Here is a 26,925-nt window from a genome sequence, read left to right as displayed (position 1 = left end):
GTTACCCAAATCCATCTCTGCTGTGCATTGCTGCAACTTAAACCAAAAGGATGAGAGAGAGATGGATCAGGCAAGAACATGATGAGATAAGCAGGGGAATAGAGAGAGACCATTCAGATGGAAGAACAGTACAAATATGACAAATGAGTGAGAAGTATTATGTACCAGCTGTTTTCGGTTTTCCTCCAGGCAGAGTCCAAGAACACCCAGGAAGGATCCAAACGCCAACTGCAGAGATCAAATAGAACAGCCACTGTTAGAGAGATGCCAGAGGTTGGCTCTTACTGTTGAGAACTTTATGCACTATTAAAAGTCATATAACTGATGTTATTGTTATGGAAAGATTATTCCCTGGTGGACTACTACTACTACTACAGAATTGGGAGCGTCAATGAGCTGTGCAGTTGAATCACTCCACTAATGTTACCCCCAAATCAGAATAGAGTTGCAGTGATCCAGCGTGGACATAATAGAAAATGTACCTGCTAACAACATGGCTGTGTCTTATCCATGTCAATTTAATATTACAATTTATAGAGGTGGATAGAGGGCACACTTGCCACAAAGCCTGTTTTAGCATGGGCAGCGCCATTGGAGATTTTCACAATTTTCGAATAGTCAATTGGGTGGGACTTCCTATTGGTTGAGAAAAAGAAATTGACTACTTTAAAAACGGATAAGAACCAATAGCGCTTACTATGATGTCACAGAATCGTGGACTCTCTTTCCAACTATGATGCCACTACAAAACAGAATCAAACTTTTATTCAATATTCTCTATCTTAAATGTAGTAATCTCTCGTGGACAGTTCTACGTAAAAATAACTGCTACGGAAAGGAATGGGATGTGTGGGATAATGAGCCGCAGTAGTTCCAGCGTTTGGGTTTTTCGTCACTGGTTATTTGGACAAATGACAATTTCGCAGTTGTTAGCATATTTCGAATTTCCGAAGGGAAGGGGACATTCGGACCGTAACTTGCAAAGAGAGAAGGTGGAGCACCTCGTTCTACCATCTCTTGATCCAATTTGTTAATACGTATGGACCCATAATGTATTGAGCAGCTGACCAATTGCACAAGACTTTAGTTCTGGGTTAACCGAGATTATACACTTAGAAATAATCAGTCTTCAAATGTGTATAAAATCTACTGGAAAGATTTACTGACTGTGGTGTGAATAACAGCTGAAATATATGTTGTTTGTCTGTCATGTGCTATAATAAGATGAGGGTTTGTTCCACAATGGGAATGATGACAGCTCTCACGACATTTATGAGATTTTAATTGTCATGATTTGGAAGACATCTTGTTTTGTGGACAACGACTCACAAACCAGTTTCCCTATCCATCAATAATAGACCTGCCTTCTTGGCATTGCAACTTCTTTATTTTTAAGGTATGTGTAGTTTTTTTATGACAAAAAGAGAGAACATTTGAGAAAATGTGGTTGTTGTTAATAGTTCATTTATATGTATAGTGAGTAATTTTCACTAAAATGGCAGATTAACATAATGATGATTATGATGATAATGATGGTTTTAATAATAATGAGGATGATGATAATGATGAAGATGTACTTACAATGACTCCAGAGGCATATCCAGTGATGCTGAGGCTCTCTGTGCGAGTGGTGGTGTAGATCCCCAGAATGACCAGGACCAGGGACAGACAGAGCATGCCCAGTACCAGCCATATCGCCATCCTGTTCCTCCTCTTCATCAGCTCTGAACCCACAAATGCATATTCAGTCACAATACTATTTCCCTGTACAATGTATACTTAGCCCAGGTGGATTAAAGAAGGGTTAACACTTGGGGCCCCACAAAGTTTTGTCCTCAGAATCCACGTTGGCCCCACATGTGATTGCCATGTTGGGCATTATGTGGGCTCATTTAGGGCTTCATAACCACATGTGGGGCACTTTGATACTGAGGACAAAACGTTGTGGGTCCCTGACTCCCTGTTGGGTTTCCCTCATGGGGCCTGTGGAACAGCCCTTCATTAACCCATATGGGCCCCACATGGAAATGTTGGCTGGGACCATTTATGATTTTTTTTAAATAATAAGAAATTACATGTTTTTACTGAGAACTCTGGCACAGAGAGGGAGCAGATATGCTCCAGTCCATGATTTATTATTTTCAAAATAATAAGGATTATTAATATGATGGTAATAATTACATTTAAGATGTATTAAGGGCTCATTTATTGTGCGGAGTGTCATACTGAAAGGACAGTATAGAGAATACATATGAAAAACCCTCAGACAGAGAATAACTCCACATCTGCAAAACAGCTTTACCAAGTTTGCAAATTGATAATTAGACAGTATAATAACCACAATGGGCCGAATTCTAATTTGCGATCAGAGATCGAGATCCGTACATGAGTTACACGTCAGTCAGAGTTCTTTCCATTGGCAGGTCTCAAATTAGAATAAGGTCCAATGCAGAAAATCGTAGTAAATCTTTAAAAAAGACAGTTAAACCTGCAAATAAATGTAATATATTTCTTTATTTGATTAATGATTAGGCTAAACTACTTTGGAGATTATAGGTTATGTCAAAATGCTGTACAAATAATGTTTTTAAATAAGCATATAACTTGTATAGCCTTCATGTATACAGACAAAAATCACTTGCATTTTACTTGCCCAAAACGAAATCCTTTCAACTAAGCTATTTAATTGATGCTGTCATAATTTACAAAGCATAATATGGTTAAACAGTAGGCCTAATTCAAATACAGTAGACTACACTAATTCACAGTATAGGCTAAACAGCCAAATAAACACGCATTGAATGATTGAACTCCATAGCCCACCGGCTTGACTGAGAGGGGGCTTCTCCCGATCCGCTGCGTCTCGAATGGCCCCGTTTGTCATGCTACCCAAACGGATGCTCCACGGAGTATAATATCCACAATATCCCTGAGTGAGCCAAGGGGCTGCGTCGGCTGTGCTAATTTCAGAACACCTCCGTAGGGTCTGTTGCGCATGGAGCTCTTCAAATGTTTTATAAGAGATCTGCGCGCACGGTTGGCAAACTTGTTCCCCAAATAAGCACGCATAAGATCCCTCTTCTAGTAGTCTACAACTGCGAGGATGCGCAGGAACGCTAGGCGTTTTCTTCGTAAGTCATTGAATCTTAGCGTGAATGCTTTTCTTGTTTATTCAGTTGGCCGGTTAAAAAAACAAACGCTAATCTTATGATAAATTGTATAGGCTACTTTTACAATCCTACAGTACTATACCTTGAGATGTTTAACTAAAATTAAGAATAACCTACATGTGTTTTAGATTAAACATCATGAATCTATTCATCATGGATGTAATGTTTTTTGTGTTTTAATTATGAACGTGACCCACTCCCTCTCCCACTTTCCTCTGTGGTTCTGCTTAGAGTCTAGAGATCAATATTATTGTATATAATGTATATGTACTCGTGTGTAACATTATTGGATATTAATCTTTCAAGAAAATCACTGGTTTAGAGGTGATATGATAATGTACAGATGTAGCACATGGAAAAGGTGAGAGTTGTCATATATACACTACCATTCAAAAGTTTGGGGCCACTTAGAAATGTCCTTGTTTTTGAAAGAAAAGCTAATTTTTTTGTCCATTAAAATAACATCAAATTGATCAGAAATACAGTGTAGACATTGTTTATGTTGTAAATTACTATTGGAGCTGGAAACATCAGATTTTTTTATGGAATATCTACATAGGCGTACAGAAGCCCATTATCAGCAACCATCACTCCTGTGTTCCAATGGCACCTTGTGTTAGCTAATCCAAGGTTATCATTTTAAAAGGCTAATTGATCATTAGAAAACCCTTTTGCAATTATGTTAGCACAGCTGAAAACTGTTGTTCTGATTAAAGAAGCAATAAAACTGGCCTTCTTAAGACTAGTTGAGTATCTGGAGCATCAGCAAATATTGTTGAGGGTTAAAATGAGGAAAACATGGGACGGTAGAGCTAACGTAGGCTAATGCAATTAGCATGAGGTTGTAAGTAACAAGAACATTTCCCAGGACATGGACATATCTGATATTGTCAGAAAGCTTACATTATTGTTAATCTAACTGCACTGTCCAATGTACAGTAGCTATTACAGTGAAAGAATATCATGCTATTGTTTGAGGAGAGTGCACAGCTATGAACTTGAAAAGTTATTAATAAACCAATTAGGCACATTTGGGCAGTCTTGATACAAAATAATGTGTTATTCTCCTACATTAATTTCACATTTCCACAAACTTCAAAGTGTTTCCTTTCAAGTGGTATCAAGAATATGCATATCCTTGCTTCAGGTCCTGAGCTCCAGCCAGTTAGATTTGGGTAAGTCATTTTAGGCGGAAATTTAAAAAAAGGGTCCGATCCTCAATTAAGACAACATGGTTGTTCCAATCTGAAAACTGGACAAACTGTTAAATACATGGACAGAGAAAGAGGTATTCCACATTCCGTCACTGGACGAGCAGGAAAGCCAAAGGAACAGAACTGGTACACTTGCAATACTCTGAACCAAGTACACTTTCTGGTACAACAGGATCAGCTGACCTGTCATTTGTAGATAATCTCAGATTTGAACCAATGGAAAATCGAGAATAACAGAATGACATTCAAAATGATGATGTACTTGAAGCAAAGGACATGTCATTTGACTCAGCTAAACTAGATAATTGGAGGAAAAATTTTGTGTTTGAGGAAGTCAAAGACATTGGCCAAAAATGTGTCTCAACAAGGTGGGTGTGTACCCTTAAAGCATCCTTAACTGGAATCATGCCGAGAGCACGTCTAGTGGCTAGAGGTTTTAAGGAGCTGGCTGCTAAAGAACTCACGACATGTACTGTCGTGAGTTCTGACAGTGATCTGCCAGAAAAAAAATGAAACTTTATTCAATAGACATGAAATCTGCATTTTTGCAGGGAACAGAGCTGTCGAGGAACATTCACATCCGACCTCCCCTGAAGCTAAGAGCAAAGGAACACTGTGGAAACTAAAAAAGTGTTTGTATGGCCTGGCAGACGCATCATTCTACTGGTACAACAAAGTCAAGGCAACAAAGGAAAAATGTCACAAGTGGATCCTGCAGTCTTCTATTGGCTTGATCAAGACTGCAATGTGACTGGAATACTTGCCTGTCATGTTGATGACTTCATCTGGGGTAGCTCACAGACCTTTGCTACAACTGTGATTCCACACCTCAAAGCTGTTTTACAGGTTGGTCGTGAGGAGCATGATAGTTTTTGTTATGCTGGCATAGAGTTTATTACAGTTGACGGAACAATACTGATGCAACAGGAAAGCTATATCAAGAATCTTCAACCCATCCACATGGATTCTTCAAGAGCCATACAAAGGAATTCCCCACTGTGGAATTGAAGATGATCAATTTTGTTTTATTCACTGCCTTAGCACACTCTGCCAACCCAGATGTCCTAGCCGTGTCTGAATCCTGGCTTAGGAAGACCACCAAAACCCCTGAAATTTCCATCCCTAACTATAACATTTTCCGACAAGATAGAACTGCCAAAGGGGGCGGAGTGGCAATCTACTCCAGAGATAGCCTGCAGAGTTCTGTCATACTATCCAAGTCTGTGCCCAAACAATTCGAGCTTCTACTTCTAAAAATCCACCTTCCCAGAAATAAGTCTCTCACCATTGCCGTTTGCTATAGACCACCCTCTGCCCCCAGCTGTGTCCTGTACACCTTATGTGAATTGATTGCCCCCATCTATCTTCAGAGCTCGTGCTGCTTGGTGACCTAAACTGGGACATGCTTAACACCCCGGCCATCCTACAATCTAAGCTTGATGCCCTCAATCTCACACAAATTATCAATGAACCTACCAGGTACCTCAAACCCCAAATCCGTAAACACGGGCACCCTCATAGATATCATCCTAACCAACTTGCCCTCCAAATACACCTCTGCTGTCTTCAACCAAGATCTCAGCGATCACTGCCTCATTGCCTGCATCCGTAATGGGTCTGCGGTCAAATGACCACCACTCATCACTGTCAAACGCTCCCTAAAACACTTCAGTGAGCAGGCCTTTCTTATCGACCTGGCCCGGGTATCCTGGAAGGATATTGACCTCATCCCGTCAGTAGAGGATGCCTGGTTATTCTTTAAAAGTGCCTTCCTCACCATCTTAAATAAGCATGCCCCATTAAATAAATTTACAACCAGGAACAGATATAGCCCTTGGTTCACTCCAGACCTGACTGCCCTTGACCAGCACAAAAACATCCTGTGGCATACTGCATTAGCATCAAATAGCCGCCATGATATGCAACTTTTCAGGGAAGTTAGGAACCAATATACACAAGCAGTTAGGAAAGCTAAGGCTAGCTTTTTCATATAGAAATTTGCATCCTGTAGCACAAACTCAAAAAAGTTCTGGGACACTGTAAAATCCATGGAGAATAAGAACACCTCCTCCCAGCTGCCCACTGCACTGAGGCTAGGAAACACTGTCACCACCGATAAATCTACGATAATTGAGAATTTCCACCTTTCCACCTGGCCACCCCTACCCTGGTCAACTTCCCTGCAACCCCCACAGCAACTCGCCCAAGCCTCCCCCATTTCTCCTTCACCCAAATCCAGATAGCTGATGTTCTGAAAGAGCTGCAAAATCTGGACCCCTACAAATCAGCCGGGCGAGACAATCTGGACCCTTTCTTTCTAAAATCATCTGCCGAAATTGTTGCAACCCCTATTACTAGCCTGTTCAACCTCTCTTTCGTATCGTCTGAGATTCCCAAAGATTGGAAAGCTGCCGCGGTCATCCCCCTCTTCAAAGGGGGAGACACTCTAGACCCAAACTGCTACAGACCTATATCTATCCTACCCTGCCTTTCTAAGGTCTTCGAAAGCCAAGTTAACAAACAGATCACCGACCATTTTGAATCCCACCGTACCTTCTCCGCTATGCAATCTGGCTTCCGAGCTGGTCATGGGTGCACCTCAGCCACGCTCAAGGTCCTAAACGATATCGATAAGAGACAATACTGTGCAGCCGTATTCATCGACCTGGCCAAGGCTTTCGACTCTGTCAATCACCACATTCTTATCGGCAGACTCAACAGCCTTGGTTTCTCAAATGACTGCCTCACCTGGTTCATCAACTACTTCTCTGACAGAGTTCAGTGTGTCAAATCGGAGGGCCTGTTGTCTGGACCTCTGGCAGTCTCTATGGGGGTGCCACAGGGTTCAATTCTCTGGCAGACTCTCTTCTCTGTATACATCAGTGATGTCGCTCTTGCTGCTGGTGATTCTCTGATCCACCTCTACGCAGACGACACCATTCTGTATACTTCTGGCCCTTCTTTGGACACTGTGCTAACTAACCTCCAGGCGAGCTTCAATGCTATACAACTCTCCTTCCGTGGCCTCCAACTGCTCTTAAATGCAAGTAAAACTAAATGCATGCTCTTCAACCGATCGCTGACCGCTGGACGGTTCTGACCTAGAATATGTGGACAACTACAAATACCTAGGTGTCTGGTTAGACTGTAAACTCTCCTTCCAGACCCACATTAAGCATCTCCAATCCAAAATGAAATCTAGAATTGTCTTCCTATTTCGCAACAACGCATCCTTCACTCATGCTGCCAAACATATTCTCGTAAAACTGACCATCCTACCGATCCTCGACTTCGGTGATGTCATCTATAAAATAGCCTCCAACACTCTACTCAACAAATTGGATATCACAGTGCCATCCGTTTTGTCACCAAAGCCCCATATACTACCCACCACAGCGACCTGTACGCTCTCGTTGGCTGGCCCTCGCTTCATATTCGTCGCCAAACCCACTGGCTCCAGGTCATCTACAACTCTTTGCTAGGTAAAGCACCGCCTTATCTCAGTTCACTGGTCACCATAGCAGCACCCACCCGCAGCACGCGCTCCAGCAGGTATATTTCACTGGTCACCCCCAAAGCCAATTCCTCCTTTGGCCGCCTTTCCTTCCAGTTCTCTGCTGCCAATGACTGGAACTAACTGAGAAAAAAAAAATCTCTGAAGCTGGAGACTCTTATCTCCCTCACTAACTTCAAGCACCAGCTGTCAGAGCAGCTCACAGATCATTGCACCTGTACATAGCGCATCTGTAAATAGCCCATTCAACTACCTCATCCCCATACTGTATTTATTTATTTATTTTGCTCCTTTGCACCCCAGTATCTCTACTTGCACATTCATCTTCTGCACATCTATCACTCCAGTGTTTAATTGCTATATCGTAATTACCTCGCCACTATGGCCTATTTATTGCCTTACCTCCCTTATCTTACCTCATTTGCACACACTGTATATATACTTTTTTCTCTCTACTGTATTATTGACTGTATGTTTGTTTATTCCATGTGTAACTCTGTGTTGTTGTATGTGTCGAACTGCTTTGCTTTATCGTGGCCAGGTCGCAGTTGTAAATGAGAACTTGTTCTCAACTAGCCTACCTGGTTAAATAAAGGTGAAATAAAAATTAATAAATAAAAAAATTGAGGTCAAAGATAGGTCAAATTCCATGGGTTGCTAGACAGAGTAGACCTGATGTAATAGTTGATGGCTGCATCTTAGCATCCAACACAAAGCACATCACTGTATAAACCATTCATGAGGCAAACAAAGTTGTTCGTGACCTGAAATCACAACAAGTGACTAAAGTTTCAGCATGTTGGAAAAGATGAGTCTCTGAAACTAGTTGTCTACAGTGATGTTTCCCTAGGGAACCTTACAGATGGTGGCACGCAAGGTGGACATCTAATCGCGTTAATGGATGAAGAAGGAAGATTCTCACCTATCTGTTGGCAGTCAAAAAGGATCAGAATGGCTGTCAGAAATCTTTCTGGCACCTCTGTTCTCAGAGCTTACCACTGGTGAGACAAAACGGCACATTCTACCTGCAGTTTGTCACTGACAACTGCTCCTTAGTTGATGCTGTCAAGTCAACCAAGTCTGTCACAGAGAAAAGACTTCGTCTTGAGATTAGCAGCATCAAGGAATTTATTCAAGCACAGAGAATCCAGTGGATTATGGGGTCGGACACAAAGGAACAGTTTGCTGACTGTCTCACTAAAAAGGGAGCATCCGGTCTTGTGCTCCTACAGACACTCAGTAATGGAAAGTGGTAGCTTAAGTAATAAAAAATATACATTTTTTAGTCAATACATGGATGCAGACCTCCATCCTTCTTCACAAAAAAGAAACTCGAAGAGACGGGTGACATGGATGGCCGAATGTATCCCTGTCTCAGAGATTCAGTGATATGTCTCCATAGCCATTGTCTCCTCCTGTGACAAGGGATACACGTGACTCCTAGGAAGTGCAGCGTTAACCTGGAGGTCTATCGCACAATCCCTTCGTCGATGAGGTGGTAATTGGATCGCCCTCTTTTTACAGAAAGCGATAGCCAAATCGGCATATTCGGGGGGATGCGCACAGTGGAGACTTGGTCTGGACTCTTCCCCGTCGTCGCACCGATGGAAACACCTAAACACCTACCTGAGCACTCCTCTGACCACCCCTCTAGAGCCCCCTGTCTCCATGAAATTTTAGGATTGTGATCAGCCAACCAGGGAAACCCCAGCACCACCAGAAACGCAGGAGAGTCAATGAGGAAGAGACTAATCCGCTCCTCATGCCCCCCTCGCGTCACCATGTCCAGTGGAACCGTGGCCTCCCTGACCAGCCCTGACCCTAGTGGTCAACTATCTAATGCGTGCACGGAGAAGGGTTGGTCCAACTGAACCAAGGGAATCCCTAACTTATTAGCGAACCCACGATCAATAAAACTCCCCGCTGCGCCTGAATTCTACTAGCGCCTTATGCTGGGAGTGAGGGGAAAACTCAGGAAAGGAAACATACACATACATATTACCAACAGGGAGCTCTGGGTGAGTCTGGTGCGGACTCACCTGGGATGTTCGAACAGCGCTCTGCCTGCCCTCTCAACTCCCAGACGAGCTCCTCCAGCAGCGGTCAGCAGTGTGTCCTCTACAACCACAACTGGTGCAGGAGGAGGCTCCTCCTCCGGTCGGCCTAGCGGTAGCACTTTCCAATTCCATGGGGATCGGAGCAGGTGGGCTGGGAGGTGGAACGAGCAGGACCCAATCCGGACGCCCACGGGCAGCCAGCAAGTTGTCCAGTCGAATGGACGTCTATAACTGTTCCAAGGTACGGGAGGTGTCCTGACAAGCTAGCTCCCTGCGGACATCCTCTCCTAGGCTACACCTCTAATGGTCTATCAGGGCCCTCTCATTCCGCCCCGCGCCTGCAGCCTGCGGCCAGGGTCCGGAACTCCAGCGCGAAGTCCTGTGCGCTCCTCGTCGCCTGCCTTAGATGAAACAGACGTTCACCTGCCGCTCTACCTTCAGGCGGATGGTCGAACACAGCCCGGAAGCGGCGGGTGAACTCTGGGTAATCCTCCCTCGCTGAGTCTGGGCCTTCCCAAACTGCGTTGGCCCAGTCCAGGGCTTTCCCCGAAAGGCGGGAGACGAGGGCGTTAACACTCTCCTCTCCCGAGGGAGTTGGGCGAACGCTCGCCAGGTAAAGCTCTAATTGGAGCAGGAACCCCTTGCACCCGGCAGGGAGAGGAGCCACCTTCGGTGGAAGTCGTGACACCATGAGATGGTAAATCATAAAACAAACCCTGCCTTTCTCTTTCCCAGAGAGTTCTTTCTTCCTGTCTGTGCAATGGATGAAGAACCCCTTTGGCTGAATGGATGGGGACAATATGTTAGTCTCTGATCGAATCAAATGTAATTGATTTATAAACCCCTTTTTACGTCAGAAGATGTAAAAAACTGCTTATACAGAAACCCAGACTAAAACCCCAAACGGCAAGCAATGCAGATGTAGAAGCACGGTGGCTAGGGAACACTCCCTAGAAAGGCAGGAGCCTAGAAAGAAACCTAGAGAGGATTATGAGTACATCTTGTCATCTAATATGAAATATTAATTGGCAAAAACGTACACGGAACCAAAATGTACACGGACATTCCAGGTTAGTCTACTTCGCTGATTAGACTACTCCATTTTAATGCAGGAAAGGAACTATCTAATATTATAAGATAAATAATGTGTATTTGCTGTTGTATGTACAGTACAAAGTGTACAAAACATTAAGAACAGACTGACCAGGTGAATCCAGGTGGAAGCTATGACCCCTTATTGATGTCATTTGTTAATTAAATCCACGTAAATCAGTGTAGATCAGGGATGGGCAACTGCGGACCACCCCTTTTGAAGGCCCTCTGATCTTTTTCTTTTTTTTAACTCATTCGGGGTCTCAACTTACTGTTGCGAGTTAGAATAGTAGAATACACAAAGTGCAATTTCAAAATCTGGTTGTGCATCAGCAGTTTTACTCTTGTTATGTCAGTCAGTGATAGTCGGTCAATTAGCCCATGTCAGCTAACATTCTTTTAATCGCTAAGTTAGTTTAGTGGCCTGCTATATAAACGTGTTATCATGGTCAAATTACCGGCCTGGGAGCCTCCATTGATTTTGTTAGTCTCACTCAGTTATCATATATAAACAAACAGTTCCTCTCTGCGCCATGGCAAAATGAGTAGAAATGCATTACAGTGCATTCGGAAAGTATTCAGACCCTTTGACTTTTTCCACATTTTGTTACGTTACAGCCTAATTGTAAAATGGATTTAAAAAACATATCACTCTACACTCAATACCCTTTTACATTTTTGCAAATGTATAAAAAACAGAAATACCTTATTTACATAAGTATTCAGATCCTTTGCTATAAGATTTGAAATTTTAGCTCAGGGGCATCCTGTTTCCATCCTGTTTCCATTGATCATCCTTGATCAACTTGGTTGGAGTCCACCTGTGGTAAATGCAATTCATTAGACGTGATTTGAAACCTGGCATCATCATTATGGTGAAGTAAGGTGGTGGCAGGGACTGGGAGACTAGTCAGGATCGAGGGAAAGATGAATGGAGCCAAGTACAGAGAGATCCTTGATGAAAACCTGCTCCAGAGCGCTCAGGACATCAGACTGAGGTGAAGGTTCACCTTCCAACAGGGCAAGTCTCTGAATGTCCTTGAGTGGCCCAGCCAGAACCCGACTTGAACCCGATCAAACATCTCCGGAGAGACCTGAAAATATCTGTGCAGCAACGCTTTCCATCCAGCGTGACAAAGCTTGAGAGGATCTGCAGAAAAGCATGGGAGAAACTCCACAAATACAGGTGTGCCAAGTTTATAGCATCATACCCAAGAAGACTTAAGGCTGTAATTGCTGCCAAACGTGCTTCAACAAAGTACTGAGTAAAGGGTCTGAATACTTATGTAAATGTGATATTTCAATTTTATATTTTTAATAAATTTGCAAAAATTTCTAAAAACTGTTTTTGTTTTGTCATTACGGGGTATTGTGTGTAGATTGATGAGGGAAAAAACATAAAAAATGTGGAAAAAGTCAAGGGGTCTGAATACTTTCCGAATGCATTTGATATAAAATTGTAACATTTTATTTAAAAAATATATAACATTGCAGCAAACTTGCTTTAAAAGTGCAACATTTGCTCTACACCCCATGACAAAATGTGTAGAATTGCACAAAATTAACTTTAAAGCATTTGTAAAAGTCTCTCTACCATCAAGAGGGGGCCACTAAGATGTGGGTACTCAGACCCGCAAGCAACTGCAGCCCCTCATAATGAGTTCAGATTTTTTGTGGCCCCCACCCTGATCAAAGTTGCCCATCCCTGGTGTAGATGAAGTGGAGGAGACAGGTTAAAGAAGGATTTTAAGCCTTGATACAATTGAGACATGGATTGTGTATGTGTTCCATTCAGAGGGTGAATGGTCAAGACAAAATATTTAGGTGCCTTTGGGTATGGTAGTAGGTGCCAGGCGCACCGGTTTGTGTCAAGAACTGCAACACTGTGTATCAAAAATGGTCCACCACCCAAAGGACATCAGCCAACATGACAGAACTGTGGGAAACATTTAAGTTAAGATGGGCCAGTATCCATGTGGAAAGCTTTCAACACCTTGTAGAGTCCATGCCCCGACAAATTGAGGGGGGGGGGGTGCAACTCAATATTAGCTAGGTGTCCTTAATGATTTGTATACTCAGTGTATGTATGTATGTATAATTTTTATAACTAATTACAAAGGAATATTTTTATTGGGCCTGGGTGTTTCCTTACCCAAGACCATGTCCAAATCATCCCAGCTTTAATGTGTTATTAACTTTTAACACCATATGTATTGGGCTTGGGTGTTGCATTAACTAAGACCATGTCCACATCGTCCCAGCTTTGATACTTTTTGGTTTTCTTTACTTTTTGATTCAAGATGAAGGGATGTGGTTGTAGGCCTACAATCATTATTGTTAGGCATACAATTGGTTATAGCTCTCATGACAAAAATAAAAAAAATCAATGGCTCATGCATATACTGTACTTCTCTCTTCACTCAAAGTAAGACATTTCAGAGAAACCAAGGCAAAGGAGACCCAGCCGAGGAGAGTGTTGGTTCATCACGGTCCCAGACATCAACCAAACATTCACCAAACACGACCCCTCTGGCAGACTGAGAAGGCTTCTGAAAGACTTACGTGCTGCTCTGCACAGAGACCAACAACCGAGCCAACACGCCATTGGTACTTCTCCAGAGCATCAAAAGACGACAGCTGTTGACCAAGCTGTGTCTTAGGCTGTATTTAGTTACCACTAACACAATAATATTCAGGCCTTGGCCTCATCCAGTTCATCAAACGCCAAACATATTGCACACCCTGTTAGTATGAAAGCGCTTACAACTGTCAAACTGAATTATGTTTTGTACTTTTGAAAGAAACAAGCTTTTGGGGCAGCAGGTAGATTAGTGGTTAGAGCGTTGGGCCAGTAACCGAAAGGTAGCTAGATCGAATCCCCGAGCTGACAAGGTAAAAATCTGTTGTTCTGCCCCTGAACAAGGCCACTGTTCCAGGCTGTCATTGTAAAAAAGAATTTGTTCTTAACTGACTTGCCTAGTTAAATAAAGGTTAAATAAATAAATAAGCTTAAACAATGTATAGTTGAAGTTGGAAGTTTACATACACTTAGGTTGGGGTCATTAAAACTCGTTTTTCAACCACTCCACAAATTTCTTGTTAACAATCTATAGTTTTGGCAAGTCGATTAGGACATCTACTTTGTGCATGACACAAGTCATTTTTCCAACAATTGTTTACAGATTATTTCACTTATAATTCACTGTATCACAATTCCAGTGGGTCAGAAGTTTACATACACTAAGTTTACTGTGCCTTTAAACAGCTTGGAAAATTCCAGAAAATGATATCATGGCTTTAGAAGCTTCTGATAGGCTAATTGACATAATTTGAGTCAATTGGAGGTGTACCTGTGGATGTATTTCAAGGCCGACCTTCAAACTCACTGCCTCTTTGCTTGACATCATGGGAAAATCACAAGAAATCAGCCAAGACCTCAGCCAAAATTTGTAGACCACCACAAGTCTGGTTTATCCTTGGGAGCAATTTCCAAATTCCTGAAGGTACCACGTTCATCTGAACAAACAATAGTACGCAAGTATAAACACCCTGGGACCACGCAGCCGTCATACCGCTCAGGAAGGAGACGCGTTCTGTCTCCTAGAGATGAACGTACTTTGGTGCGAAAAGTGCAAATCAATCAAAAAGGGGGAGGCTTGCAAATCGAAGAACACCATCCCAAATGTGAAGCACATTAGCACAGCTGAAAACTGTCCCGATGAAAATATTACATTTTTTCGCTCTCTCGCCATTGCCCCATCATGACATCTCTGTTGTAACATCACAAGGCTTGGACCCCGGCCCAATGGGCCCATGTGACCCTACACAGCTTTAAATGAGCTGGACTTCATTGAACCCACGCTTGAGCTCTGCTACCCGACCGTGCCTGACGGGTCCCGACATTATTCATCGGGTAAGGGCCGGGCAGGACCTGTTTTTTCATCAATAACTAGGGTACGGGTAGGGCTCGGGTATCACTAAATTGATCACTAACATTTTGAAGCTGAGCCATTTGCTCATGCACTGCTGCGCAGACAGTTATATCAGCCTAAGATCATAACATGTTGTCAGAAGTGCTTCAACCTCGTCAAATATAAAACAGGAGAGATGATTTCATAGAAATCAGTTTAGAGTGACGAAAAGTAGCCAAATGCTCACTGCTCCCTCATGTCTCCTCATTGAGACATGAGAGAGCGGAGTCGTTGCTATGGATACTCACCCACTCAGAGCCACCATGAGCCGAGTGCATGCAGAGCGAGCTACCTGAGCGCAGGGACCGAGTTATGGACAGAGAGAAGCCATTAATGGCTTCACTAACGGAGGAAGTTATTTCTGATTTCGTGTTTTGGGCAGGGCCGGACTTTACATTTGGCAGAAGCAATCAGGCCTGGGTAAAGTAGGGCAGGGAATGTCGCAGGCATGGGTAGGGCTTAAAAATCATGTCTGCCCAGGGCTTTAACTCACACTGAGTTCCAAACTCCAAGTTCCAAGCTAAAGGGTGCTCGCTACGTATATAAACAGTGCAATGATTAATATGGACTGGTGGGTGTCTGACAGGTATTTTCTTCTCACAGAGACAGCAAATCAAACAGGAGCGGTGCAGGAAGATCAAAGGCAAAGACCAAAGGTAGTGTTGAAGAATCCCCACAGAACCCCGTTTCTCCTTGATAACACAACATAGGGCTGGGGAGCTGGATCGCATCAGGGTCAAAGATATGAAAAACAGTCAAACCTACATTCTGTTGTGATTACAGCTTCATAGCATTACATGATGGAAAAGTTCAAAGGGTTTATATGACTACACTTATAAAACACTTACAAAACAATACACACCTGCACGCGACACATGCACACACATTTACTTGATCACAAAGTCGAGTGGAATAGGAAAAACTTGATCTCTGTCATCCACTTCTAAAGCCACTGATCAGGTTATCCAGTAGCAAGTGCAGATGAGCCAGAAACTCTTGCCCTTTACTCAGGACTATCAGTGTGGTTCTCTCTTATCATTCATCAAATACCAAGCTATATTGTATGCAAAAAAGCGGACAATTATATTATTTTATACTAATACAATTGCTCAGAAATAAATAAAAGCATCTAAAAAAGATTTTATAAATTGAATGAAACAAAATTAAATCTGCATTAACATTCTACTTTTTAAAAATGTATCTTAGTTAGAATCCTTAATTGAAACAATAGCAAAGTGGTTACCCTGCATCTGTTTGGGTAAAAATCTGAGGGATGTGCCTGGAGAAACATATCCAATCTCAAATTCATAGACAGAGCTATCGATGCAGGGACTGAGCATCCATGATATCAAATGTATAGTTTTAACCATCTTTTGAGGCTATACAGTGTGTGTTTACAAACATTGGATTAAAACAAGCTTATATTTTGGGTTCTGATGGGGTACAACAGTTGAATCAAGCTCATGAGGCATTTATAAGTTATATTCTTACAGAAACAATGGGTATATATGGTTAATTTAAAGTCAAAAAATGGATGTAGCAATTAAGGATTCTAGCTTTAAGGCAGTGTTTCCCAACTCCAGTCCTAGAGTACACCCAACAGCACACATTGTTGTTGCAGCCCCGGACAAGTTTCTTCCGGGGCTATACAACAAAAATGTGTGCCGTTGGGGGTACTCTAGGACTGGAGTTGGGTAATACTGATTTAAGGAACTGTATTGTGGCCTTCCATGGCTTCCTGTTTCACTGTGGTATGAAAATTAGGTATTATAAATGTTCAATTATCCCTTTGTCATCACAAATGAAATGAGACAAATGGTTGTTGACTTTCATAAATCAGGAAATAGGTACAAAAAAAGAGAACCAAATATACCACAGGTGTGCAGGTGTTTCTTCTTCTTTTGTCCACTTAATGCTACTTTTTTTCTGCTCTGGTTGTACTCTGTTGCTTATGTCATTTTTTTCTTCAATAGAGAAATAGCGTGCAAATATTTCCCATGACAGATGGGTTTTGTGTAAATAGTGCTCATGTGTTCTGGGGAGTTTTGAAGCCGCTGCATCCTGTTCCCTGCCCCTCCTCCGGAAAACAGCGGGATCATCCTTAAATCCTCTGGAATCCTGTCCAAACAACCCAACCCAGGTCTTTTTGGCTATTCCTCATTTTCCTCATCTGGAGAAATCCAGAGGAACAAAACAACAGCATCATTCACGGTCTTGCCTGAAGACCTTAACTGCATCATTTTTATTTCCCTCCTCCATCCTTCCACCTCGCTCTGCAATCATCTGCATCTCCACACCGGGTGCACTCCTCTGTGCTCCAAGAACACTAAAACCAATTTACCTCCACTCCACTCTAGTGTTCTTACAGGACATCAAATGTCTGATGCAATTAATCTGGTATGTTCTTGTTGCAATCCAGACTTTTTCCTTCCAACAGCAGGAGATTAAGCATTCTCAGGGCACTCATAGCATGCTCTGCAAATGGCCCCTATTCCCAGAGCATTTCTCCAATGTGTTATTTCTTATGGCCCCAGCTGCAGCACATGGATAGAATCTGCACACTTATATCAATCTAAGGCTTCTGCTGCTGCCACGTGCACAGATAGCGCTCTACCTGTGCAGAGCACATGCCCCTTTGCCCTTCCAGTCTCCAGTGTCCTTTTCGGTGGTGGTATAATTTCACCAAAAATGTACTTTAAAAAAATAAATAAACAGTTGTCGTTAAATTCTCAACCACGCTTCAGAACCAAAAAGTTGAGTGTCTTGATGGTTGACCAATGACCAGTCATCAGTATTGGGTGCGCATATCCAGATTAGTGACCAGAAATAACTTGTTTACCTGCCAAAAACCGAGTAGGCATACGCTTGTCATCGTTACCTGATTGACCATTTTAATTCTCCAGATAGGCCTAGTTTGGGTGGCTACTGGTTATATGTCGAACGATAAGCAGCTGTAACATCCCACTGCCTTTAATATTATGGGATGAAGATATTTGGGAAAAGTTATCACGATATGCATGAGGAATAACAGGGCTACTCAGCTGGTAATGAGCACTCTGCAGGCAGGCTGCCCTCCAAAGTGACGGCGCAGTGCCGACAGAACATGCTTTCAATCCAATCCTGCAACCTCCACTAACAGTTGGCCATATTATTTTGTTTGCTCTGGACTCCAGAGAAGTGACATGATAGGGCTACACTGAGCATACAAAACATTAAGAACACCTGCTCTTTCCATGAAATAGACTGACCAGGTGAATCCAGGTGACAGCTATGATCCCTTATTGATGTCACTTGTTAAATCCACTTCAATCAGTGTAGATGAAGGGGAGGAGACAGGATAAAGAAGGATGTTTAAGCCTTGAGACAATTGAGACATGGATTGGGTATGTTTGTCATTCAGAGGGTGAAATGGGCAAGGGAAAAAATGTAAGGGCCTTTAAATGGGGTATGGTAGTAGGTGCCAGGCGCACCTGTTTGTGTCAAGAACTGCAACGCTGCTGGGTTTTTCACGCTCAACAGTTTCCTGTGTGTATCAAGAATGGTCCACCACCCAAAGGACATCCACCCAACTTCACACAACTGTGGGAAGCATTGGAGTCAACATGGGTCAACATGGGGGGTGCAACTCAATTTTAGGAAGGTGTTTGGTATACTCAGTGTATATCCCCAGTTAATATTGTCTGCTACCATGAATGACTTTCAGCTCCCAATGCAGGTGAAAACAGTTTATATCTTGCGTTTTTAAAATGCACCACCGTTTATGGCTGTAATGGCAGGCTACATTTGCTCAGCAATTGTGTGCTCATGTTTGCGTGTGCGTGCTTGGGGGTCGCAAGTGTTGTACAACTTTTTGTTGTCGCGGATCAAAACGTTTGAAATCCACTGGGATACATGATAGTGGTAACAAATGGAGTTGGGTTGTATATACACTGCTCAAAAAAAATAAAGGGAACACTTAAACAACACAATGTAACTCCAAGTCAATCCCACTTCTGTGAAATCAAACTGTCCACTTAGGAAGCAACACTGATTGACAATACATTTCACATGCTGTTGTGCAAATGGAATAGGCAACAGGTGGAAATTATAGGCAATTAGCAAGACACCCCCAATAAAGGAGTGGTTCTGCACGTGGGGACCACAGACCACTTCTCAGTTCCTATGCTTCCTGGCTGATGTTTTGGTCACTTTTGAATGCTGGCGGTGCTTTCACTCTAGTGCTAGCATGAGACGGAGTCTACAACCCACACAAGTGGCTCAGGTAGTGCAGCTCATCCAGGATGGCACATCAATGCGAGCTGTGGCAAGAAGGTTTGCTGTGTCTGTCAGCGTAGTGTCCAGAGCATGGAGGCGCTACCAGGAGACAGGCCAGTACATCAGGAGACATGGAGGAGGCCATAGGAGGGCAACAACCCAGCAGCAGGACCACTACCTCCGCCTTTGTGCAAGGAGGAGCAGGAGAAGCACTGCCAGAGCCCTGCAAAATGACCTCCAGCAGGCCACAAATGTGCATGTGTCTGCTCAAACGGTCAGAAACAGACTCCATGAGGGTGGTATGAGGGCCCGACGTCCACAGGTGGGGGTTGTGCTTACAGCCCAACACCGTGCAGGACGTTTGGATTTTGTCAGAGAACACCAAGATTGGCAAATTCGCCACTGGCGCACTGTGCTCTTCACAGATGAAAGCAGGTTCACACTGAGCACGTGACAGACATGACAACGTCTGGAGACGCCGTGGAGAACGTTCTGCTGCCTGCAACATCCTCCAGCATGACCGGTTTGGCAGTGGGTCAGTCATGGTGTGGGGTGGCATTTCTTTGGGGGGCCGCACAGCCCTCCATGTGCTCGCCAGAGGTAGCCTGACTGCCATTAGGTACCGAGATGAGATCCTCAGACCCCTTGTGAGACCATATGCTGGTGCGGTTGGCCCTGGGTTCCTCCTAATGCAAGACAATGCTAGACCTCATGTGGCTGGAGTGTGTCAGCAGTTCCTGCAAGAGGAAGGCATTGATGCAATGGACTGGCCCGCCCGTTCCCCAGACCTGAATCCAATTGAGCCCATCTGGGACATCATGTCTCGCTCCATCCACCAACGCCACATTGCACCACAGACTGTCCAGGAGTTGGCGGATGTTTTAGTCCAGGTCTGGGAGGAGATCCCTCAGGAGACCATCCGCCACCTCATCAGGAGCATGCCCAGGCATTGTAGGGAGGTCATACAGGCACGTGGAGGCCACACACACTACTGAGCCTCATTTTGACTTGTTTTAAGGACAGTACATCAAAGTTGGATCAGCCTGTAGTGTGGTTTTCCACTTTAATTTTGAGTGTGACTCCAAATCCAGACCTCCATGGGTTGATAAATTGGATTTCCATTGATTATTTTTGTGTGATTTTGTTGTCAGCACATTCAACTATGTAAAGAAAAAAGTATTTAATAAGATTATTTCTTTCATTCAGATCTAGGATGTGTTGTTTAAGTGTTCCCTTTATTTTTTTGAGCAGTATAGTAATCGTAGGCTACAGTATTTCTTACAATCTTGTATTTTGACTGGAAATGTGTTGGTCATTGTTAATGAGTGCAGCATTTATTCCAGTTGAAAATAGTTAATTTACTCATCAGATTGTGCTGTTTTCCCCTCTTCTTATAATAATTGCTCAGAGTCTGTGGCCATGGGTTGTAGAATTTGTTTTGGGGGGTGCTCTTTTTTTTGGCATGTCCCTGTTCTGCTGTGTCTTATTTGTATTGTGTTGCTGATATTTACATTGTTCTATACGCGTGATTTAAATCTTGCTGAGAGCACTGATATTGTTCACATGTTAAATCTTTAGATTCTGGGCTAGTTTCCTCAACCCAGATTAAGGCCATTTCTGTTCTTCAAACTGTTTATTTGTATTACCCTCTCACTAGTAGGATGTGAGTACACGTACACCATGTTTTAAGTAAACGTTACATACCATGTACTTTTATAGTTCGTTATTATTTATTCTAGGCTAAAGGCAAATTAATGAGTGAAACTCTATGGGAAGAAGTCCAAGGGACCGAGGCAACAGGAGACTTCAAAAGCACAGTGCACGACAAAGTCCTGTGGTACTCTGCGATTGAGTAAAAGACTTGAAGGATGATGGGATGCGATTGCCTCAAGTATACAACCCTGTGAACCCAAGACCTGACTCAGCTGTACATCAACATTCCTAGTCATGCTATGTTTGGGAAAATAATCAATTGGCTTATGGCACATACTGTACATATGTGCATCAGGATGGAGTTTTTGGGGGGGATGAGATTGCAGTTGATTGCCTTCTGTTTACGTTTTTTTTGCAAAAGTGCAACTGAGCAACAGTAGCCATAGTGTATAAAATACAAAACACACAGCAAAATAGCCAGAACAGAAGGGTGCACAATAAACAATAAGCTACCTTGAGGAGACCTAGAGTGAAGAGGTTTACCTTAATTCAGATATAGAAACTGTCAATGCTGGAATAAGAAGAGCAATAGTTGGGGCTGCAAGGCAGGTGATTCCTATGGGTACGGGGGGAGAAGCAGTGAAGGGTAGGAACAGAGCTTTCAGAATGTTGAAAAGGTCCCGTAATTACCAGCACCTGATTCAGTATAAACAAGCAGTAGTAAGGAGGATCATTAGGACAGCTAAGTGTGAGTATTGGCGCCGGTTCTGTGGAAACATAGGCAGGACCACTCCTGTGGGAGAGGTATGGGGGATGATTAAGAGGATGAGTGGGGACAGAGGAAATTGGGATCTCCCTGTGCTAAAAAGTGGGGAGATTGTTGCAGTGAGAGATGGAGAAGGCAGAGATGTTAGCCCAGGCATTTGTGAAGGTGCACAGCTCCGAAAATCTGACAGAAGAGGGGCAGAATGGGAGTTAGAGGGTCAGAGGAGAACATCCGGGGGTCCTGGATCAGAGAGAGATGGTGGAGGATATATTGAACTGCCCTTGTATACGTTGGCTGAGATGAAGAGAGCATTAGCTAAAGCTGGGGTAACATCTCCTGGGAAGGATGAGATGTGTTACATCATGATGGCTCGTCTCAGTTACACTGCAATGGGGAAAGTATTGGGCCTTTACAATAAGGTGGGACAGGAGAGGAAACTGCCTGGAAGTTGGAAGCAGGCGGTAGTGATGGCCCTACTAGTCCTTCAAGCTATAGGCCGATAGCATTGACGTCTCACCTATGGAAATGTTTGGAAAGGATGATAACGGAAAGGCTGACTTACTGTACTTTCTGGAGAGTAGAGGACTAATGTCACCAGATCAAAGTGGGTTCAGGAAAGGCAGGGGAACGATGGATCCTGTACTGCCTTGAGTCAGTCATATGGAAAGCACTGGCAAATAAGGAGGCAGTGGTAGCCATTTTATTCAATGTAGAGAAGACCTATGATATGATGTGAAACGAAGGCCTACTTATCAAGCTGGATAACATGGGGGTAGGAGGAAGGGTTGATAACTGGATAAAGGATTTTCTTTTTGGGCAATCAATACAAGTGAGGGTGGGGAGCTCTATGTCAGAAAGCCATGAGGTAGATAATGGTACCCCCCAGGGAAGTGTCATTAGTCCTTTGTTGTTCTCCATTATGATTGATGATGTATTCTCTCAGGTGAGACCTGATATTGGGAGGTCATTGTTTGTGGATGACGGGGCACTGTGGAAGAGAGGGAGAAATATTACCCATACAGCCAGAAGAGTTCAAGAAGCGATTAGTGAAGTTGAGCAGTGGTCCCTCAGGTGGGGCTTCAAGTTTTCAGTTGAGAAAACACAGACGTTTTTTTTTGTAGAAGGAAGGTTGGGGAGGAAATATACTTGAAGTTGTATGGAAGGAATCTGGAGAGGGTGGGAGTGTTTAGGTTCCTGGGAGTCTGGTTTGACACTCGAAGGACATGGGCGGAGCATATTAACAGAGTAGTTGTCAAAGGAAAGAAAATATTGAATGTGATGCGTTGCTTGTCAGGAATGGAGTGGGGGTAGATAGAATGACGTTGAAATTATATATATAGCACCGTTAAGGTCATCAGTGGATTATGGAAGTATAGCATATGGATCAGCAGCTCAGACATCTTTTAAAAAAGCTAGATGTTATCCAGGCCCAAGCCCTAAGAATATGTTGTGGAGCCCTTAGGACCTCTCCGGTGGCAGCGATGCAGGTAGAGTTGGGAGAGATGCCGTTAAAGTTAAGTAGACAACAGCTAGTTGTATAATGGTGCCGGGGGAGGTGGCTGCCGATTTACGGGCTCCTAACCAACTGTCCTATTTTGTTCGTTTTTTCGCTTTGTTTGTAATTTATTTTAAACTTATTTTGTGCATAATGTTGCTGCTACAGTCAAGAAAAGAGCACCTGGACACCGAAACAGCGATTTCTCACCTCGAACTGGAAAAAGTGTTTTTCTATAATGAGTCCGACGCGAAGGATATACTGCTTTCTCGAGAACAGGCCCAAATCCCCGTAATTTGCTTGAATAAAAGATGGAGAAAAAGGGGGCGGAGGTCAGGCTGCCTTCTGAGAATTCGTATGCAAGTGAGTAAACCTCCACTACCATCCATTCTATTGGCCAACGTGCAATCCTTGGAAAACAAAATGGATGATCTACGATGATTAAGACTATCCAACCAACAGAGTCGTGGCTGAACGGCAACACGGATAATATAGAGCTGGCTGGGTTTCCTGTGTATCGGCATAACAGAGAAGCTATGTCTGGTAAGACGAGAGGCGGGGGTGTGTGTCTATTTGGCAATAACAGCTGGTGTGCAATGTCTAATATTAAAGAAGTCTCAAGGTATTGCTCGCCTGAGGTAGAGTACCTCATGATAAGCTGTAGACCACACTATCTACCAAGATAGTTCTCATCTATATTATTCGTATCCATCTATTTACCACCACAAACCGATGCTGGCACTAAGACCGCACTCAACGAGCTGTATAAGGCCATAAGCAAACAAGAAAATGCTCACCCAGAAGCGGCGCTCCTAGTGGCCGGGGACTTTAATGCAGACAAACTTAAATCTGTTTTACCTCATTTCATCCAGTATGTCACATGTGCAACCAGAGGGGGAAAAAAACTCTAGACCACCTTTACTCCACACACAGAGACGCATAGAAAGCTCTCCCTCACCCCCCATTTGGCAAATCAAAGCAGGGAGTACCAGTGACTCGCTCAACACGGAAGTGGTCAGATGACGCAGATGCTACGCTACAGGACTGTTTTGCTAGTACAGACTGGAATATGTTCATGGATTCATCCAATGGCATTGAGGAGTGTACCACCTCAGTCACCGGCTTCATCAATAAGTGCAACGACGACATCGTCCCCACAGTGACCGTACATACATATCCCAACCAGAAGCCATGGATTACAGGCAACATCCGCATCAAGCTAAAGGCTAGAGCTGCCGCTTTCAAGGTGCGGGACACTAATCCGGACGCTTATAAGAAATCCCGCTACACCCTCAGACGAACCATCGAACAAGCAAAGCGTCAATACAGGATTAAGATTGAATCCTACTACACCGGCTTTGATGCTCGTCTGATGTGGCAGGGCTTGAAAACTATTACAGACTACAAAGGGAAGCACAACCGCGAGCTGCCCAGTGGCGCGAGCCTACCGGACGAGCTAAATGCCTTTTATGCTCACTTCGAGGCAAGCAACACTGAAGCATGCATGAGAGCACCAGCTGTTCTGGATGACTGTGTGATCACGCTCTCCATAGCCGATGTGAGCAAGACCTTTAAACAGGTCAACATTCACAAAGCCACGGGGCCAGACGGATTACCAGGACGTGTACTCAAAGCATGAGCTGACCAACTGGCAACTGTCTTCACTTACATTTTCAACCTCTCTCTGACCGAGTCTGTAATACCTACATGTTTCAAGCAGACCTCCATAGTCCCTGTGCCCAAGGACGCGAAGGTAACCTGCCTAAAATATTAATGATTGCCGGCATGTCGGTAGCCATGAAGTGCTTTGAAAGGCTGGTCATGGCTTACATCAACACCATCATCCCAGAAACCCTAGACCCACTCCAATTCTCATACCACCCCCACAGACGACGCAATCTCAATCGCACTCCACACTGCCCTTTCCCACCTGGACAAAAGGAACACCTATGTGAGAATGCTGTTCATTGATTACAGCTCAGCGTTCAATACCATAGTGCCCACAAAGCTACACCTGGACTATTTACATTGACCCCCCCATTTGCTTTTTCACTGCTGCTACGCGCTGTCTATTATCTATGCATAGTGACTTTACCCATACCTTTTTTACATTTTTATTTGATTTAACCTTTATTTAACTAGGCAAGTCAGTTAAGAACAAATACTTTTTTACAATGACGGCCTACCCCGGACCTACATGTACAAATTACCTCGACTAACCTGTACCCCCGCACATTGACTCGGTACCGGTACCCCCTGTATATAGCCTCCTTATTGTTATTTTATTGTGTTACTTTTTACTTTAGTTTATTTTGTAAATATTTTCCTAACTCTTGAACTGCATTGTTGGTTAAGGGCTTGTAAGTAAGCGTTTCACAGTAAGGCCTACTACACCTGTTGTATTCAGCGCATGTGACAAATAAAATGTGATTTGATTTGATTTTATCCATGACATATTGGGTAAATCTACAAGGACATACGGTTACACATCCTACAAAAAAAAAGGTGCTCCTAGAGTGAACAAAATCTGAATACAAGCTTTGGGTTGATAGGCAATTGCATGGCGAGAGAGATGGGGTTGTTTGGGAGGGAGTTTAGTCCCTCTGTGGTTCTTCCTGCTATCCGACCTTGGTTTCTCCCTCAACCAGTGATAGATCTAGGGTTGCTTGAGAGGGTAAGAAATGTTAAGGAGTAGATTCAGTTGTAAGTGAACATTTAAGGACACAGTACTATGCTTTCCTGAATATATTCACAGATGGATCTAAGGACCCTAAAACAGGGAGGACAGGTGCAACTTTTAGTGTTCCTGAGTGTAAGCTGGCAGTGACAAAAAGAGCAACGGATAATTTATCTGTTTACACAATGGAGTTGATGGCCATACTATTGGCTGCAGAGTGGGTGGAGGAGGTGCGGCCAGACAGAGTAGTCATCTGCTCTGACTCCTGTGCAGCACTGATGAGCTAAAATTCATGTGTGTCTCAGAGCAGACAGAACGTATTGTATGAGGTTTTGCAGTGTTTGTATAGGGTGAAAGAGATGAGGTATTTGTGATGTTCCTCTGGGTACCAGCTCATGTGTGAGTAGAGGGGAATGAGGAGGAGGATGTTATCACCAAGCAGGCTCTTAAACATCCTAATGTTGAGACGGAATTGTCCATCAGTAAAGTAGAAGCCAAGAGATTAATAAGAACAGTGGTTAAAAATAAGTGGTAAGAGTTGTGGAACAGGGAGCGTAAGGGAAGACACGTATAAAAGCCAGGAAAAGGTGGGGGCAGGAAGGTCCTCGGGCCGAGAGAGAAGGGAGGAAAGTGTAGTCACAAGGCTGAGACTGGGACACAAAAGGCTAAATAGTACATTGGAAGTGGTGGGGAAACATCCGACTGGTAGGTGTGATCATTGTCAGGAGGAGATGGAGACAGTGGAACATGTTCTATCTATTTCAGTGCCAGAAATATGTGAGAGAAGGGGGGTGATTGTTATTAGATTTGAGGAGTAATGGGGTTGAAGTGCCAGAATTAAGTGAACTGCTGGGGAAATCTTCAGGGGATGTAGTATTTAATATTGTATTTCGTTTCTTTAGGGAGACGAGATTATTGGGTAGGATTAGACCTTCACTGTGCACCATAAAGTTGTTTGCCAATCGCCATATAAAATCCCCAGAAGCAGAAGAAAAGAAGACGGGTTTTACACAGTGGGCTACTTTTTAATCTTTGGCTCCGCCATCTGTTCGTTTGGTAGTA

At 43.5% G+C, this 26,925-nt stretch overlaps 1 protein-coding gene across 1 annotated transcript in view; it reads right to left on the bottom strand.

Moving 5' to 3' along the window:
* fa70b (FAM70B) overlaps positions 1-2,972 on the bottom strand; it is a 34,115-nt gene extending 31,143 nt beyond the window's left edge. The window contains exons 1-3 of the mRNA NM_001141443.1: positions 2,824-2,972; positions 1,582-1,724; positions 166-228 (exon numbers count right to left, since the gene is read on the bottom strand). Of these exons, the coding sequence (NP_001134915.1) occupies positions 166-228; positions 1,582-1,724; positions 2,824-2,884 (267 nt within the window). The 5' untranslated portion in view covers positions 2,885-2,972. The remainder of the gene's footprint in view (positions 1-165; positions 229-1,581; positions 1,725-2,823) is intronic.
* Between the last annotated feature and the right edge of the window lie 23,953 nt (positions 2,973-26,925).

The sequence above is a fragment of the Salmo salar genome, chromosome 09 (assembly GCF_965601325.2).
Source record: "Salmo salar chromosome 09, fSalSal1, whole genome shotgun sequence".
NCBI lineage: Eukaryota > Metazoa > Chordata > Actinopteri > Salmoniformes > Salmonidae > Salmo > Salmo salar.
The sequence above is the reverse complement of the archived record's forward strand: the minus strand, read 5'-3'. Positions and strand labels throughout refer to the sequence as shown.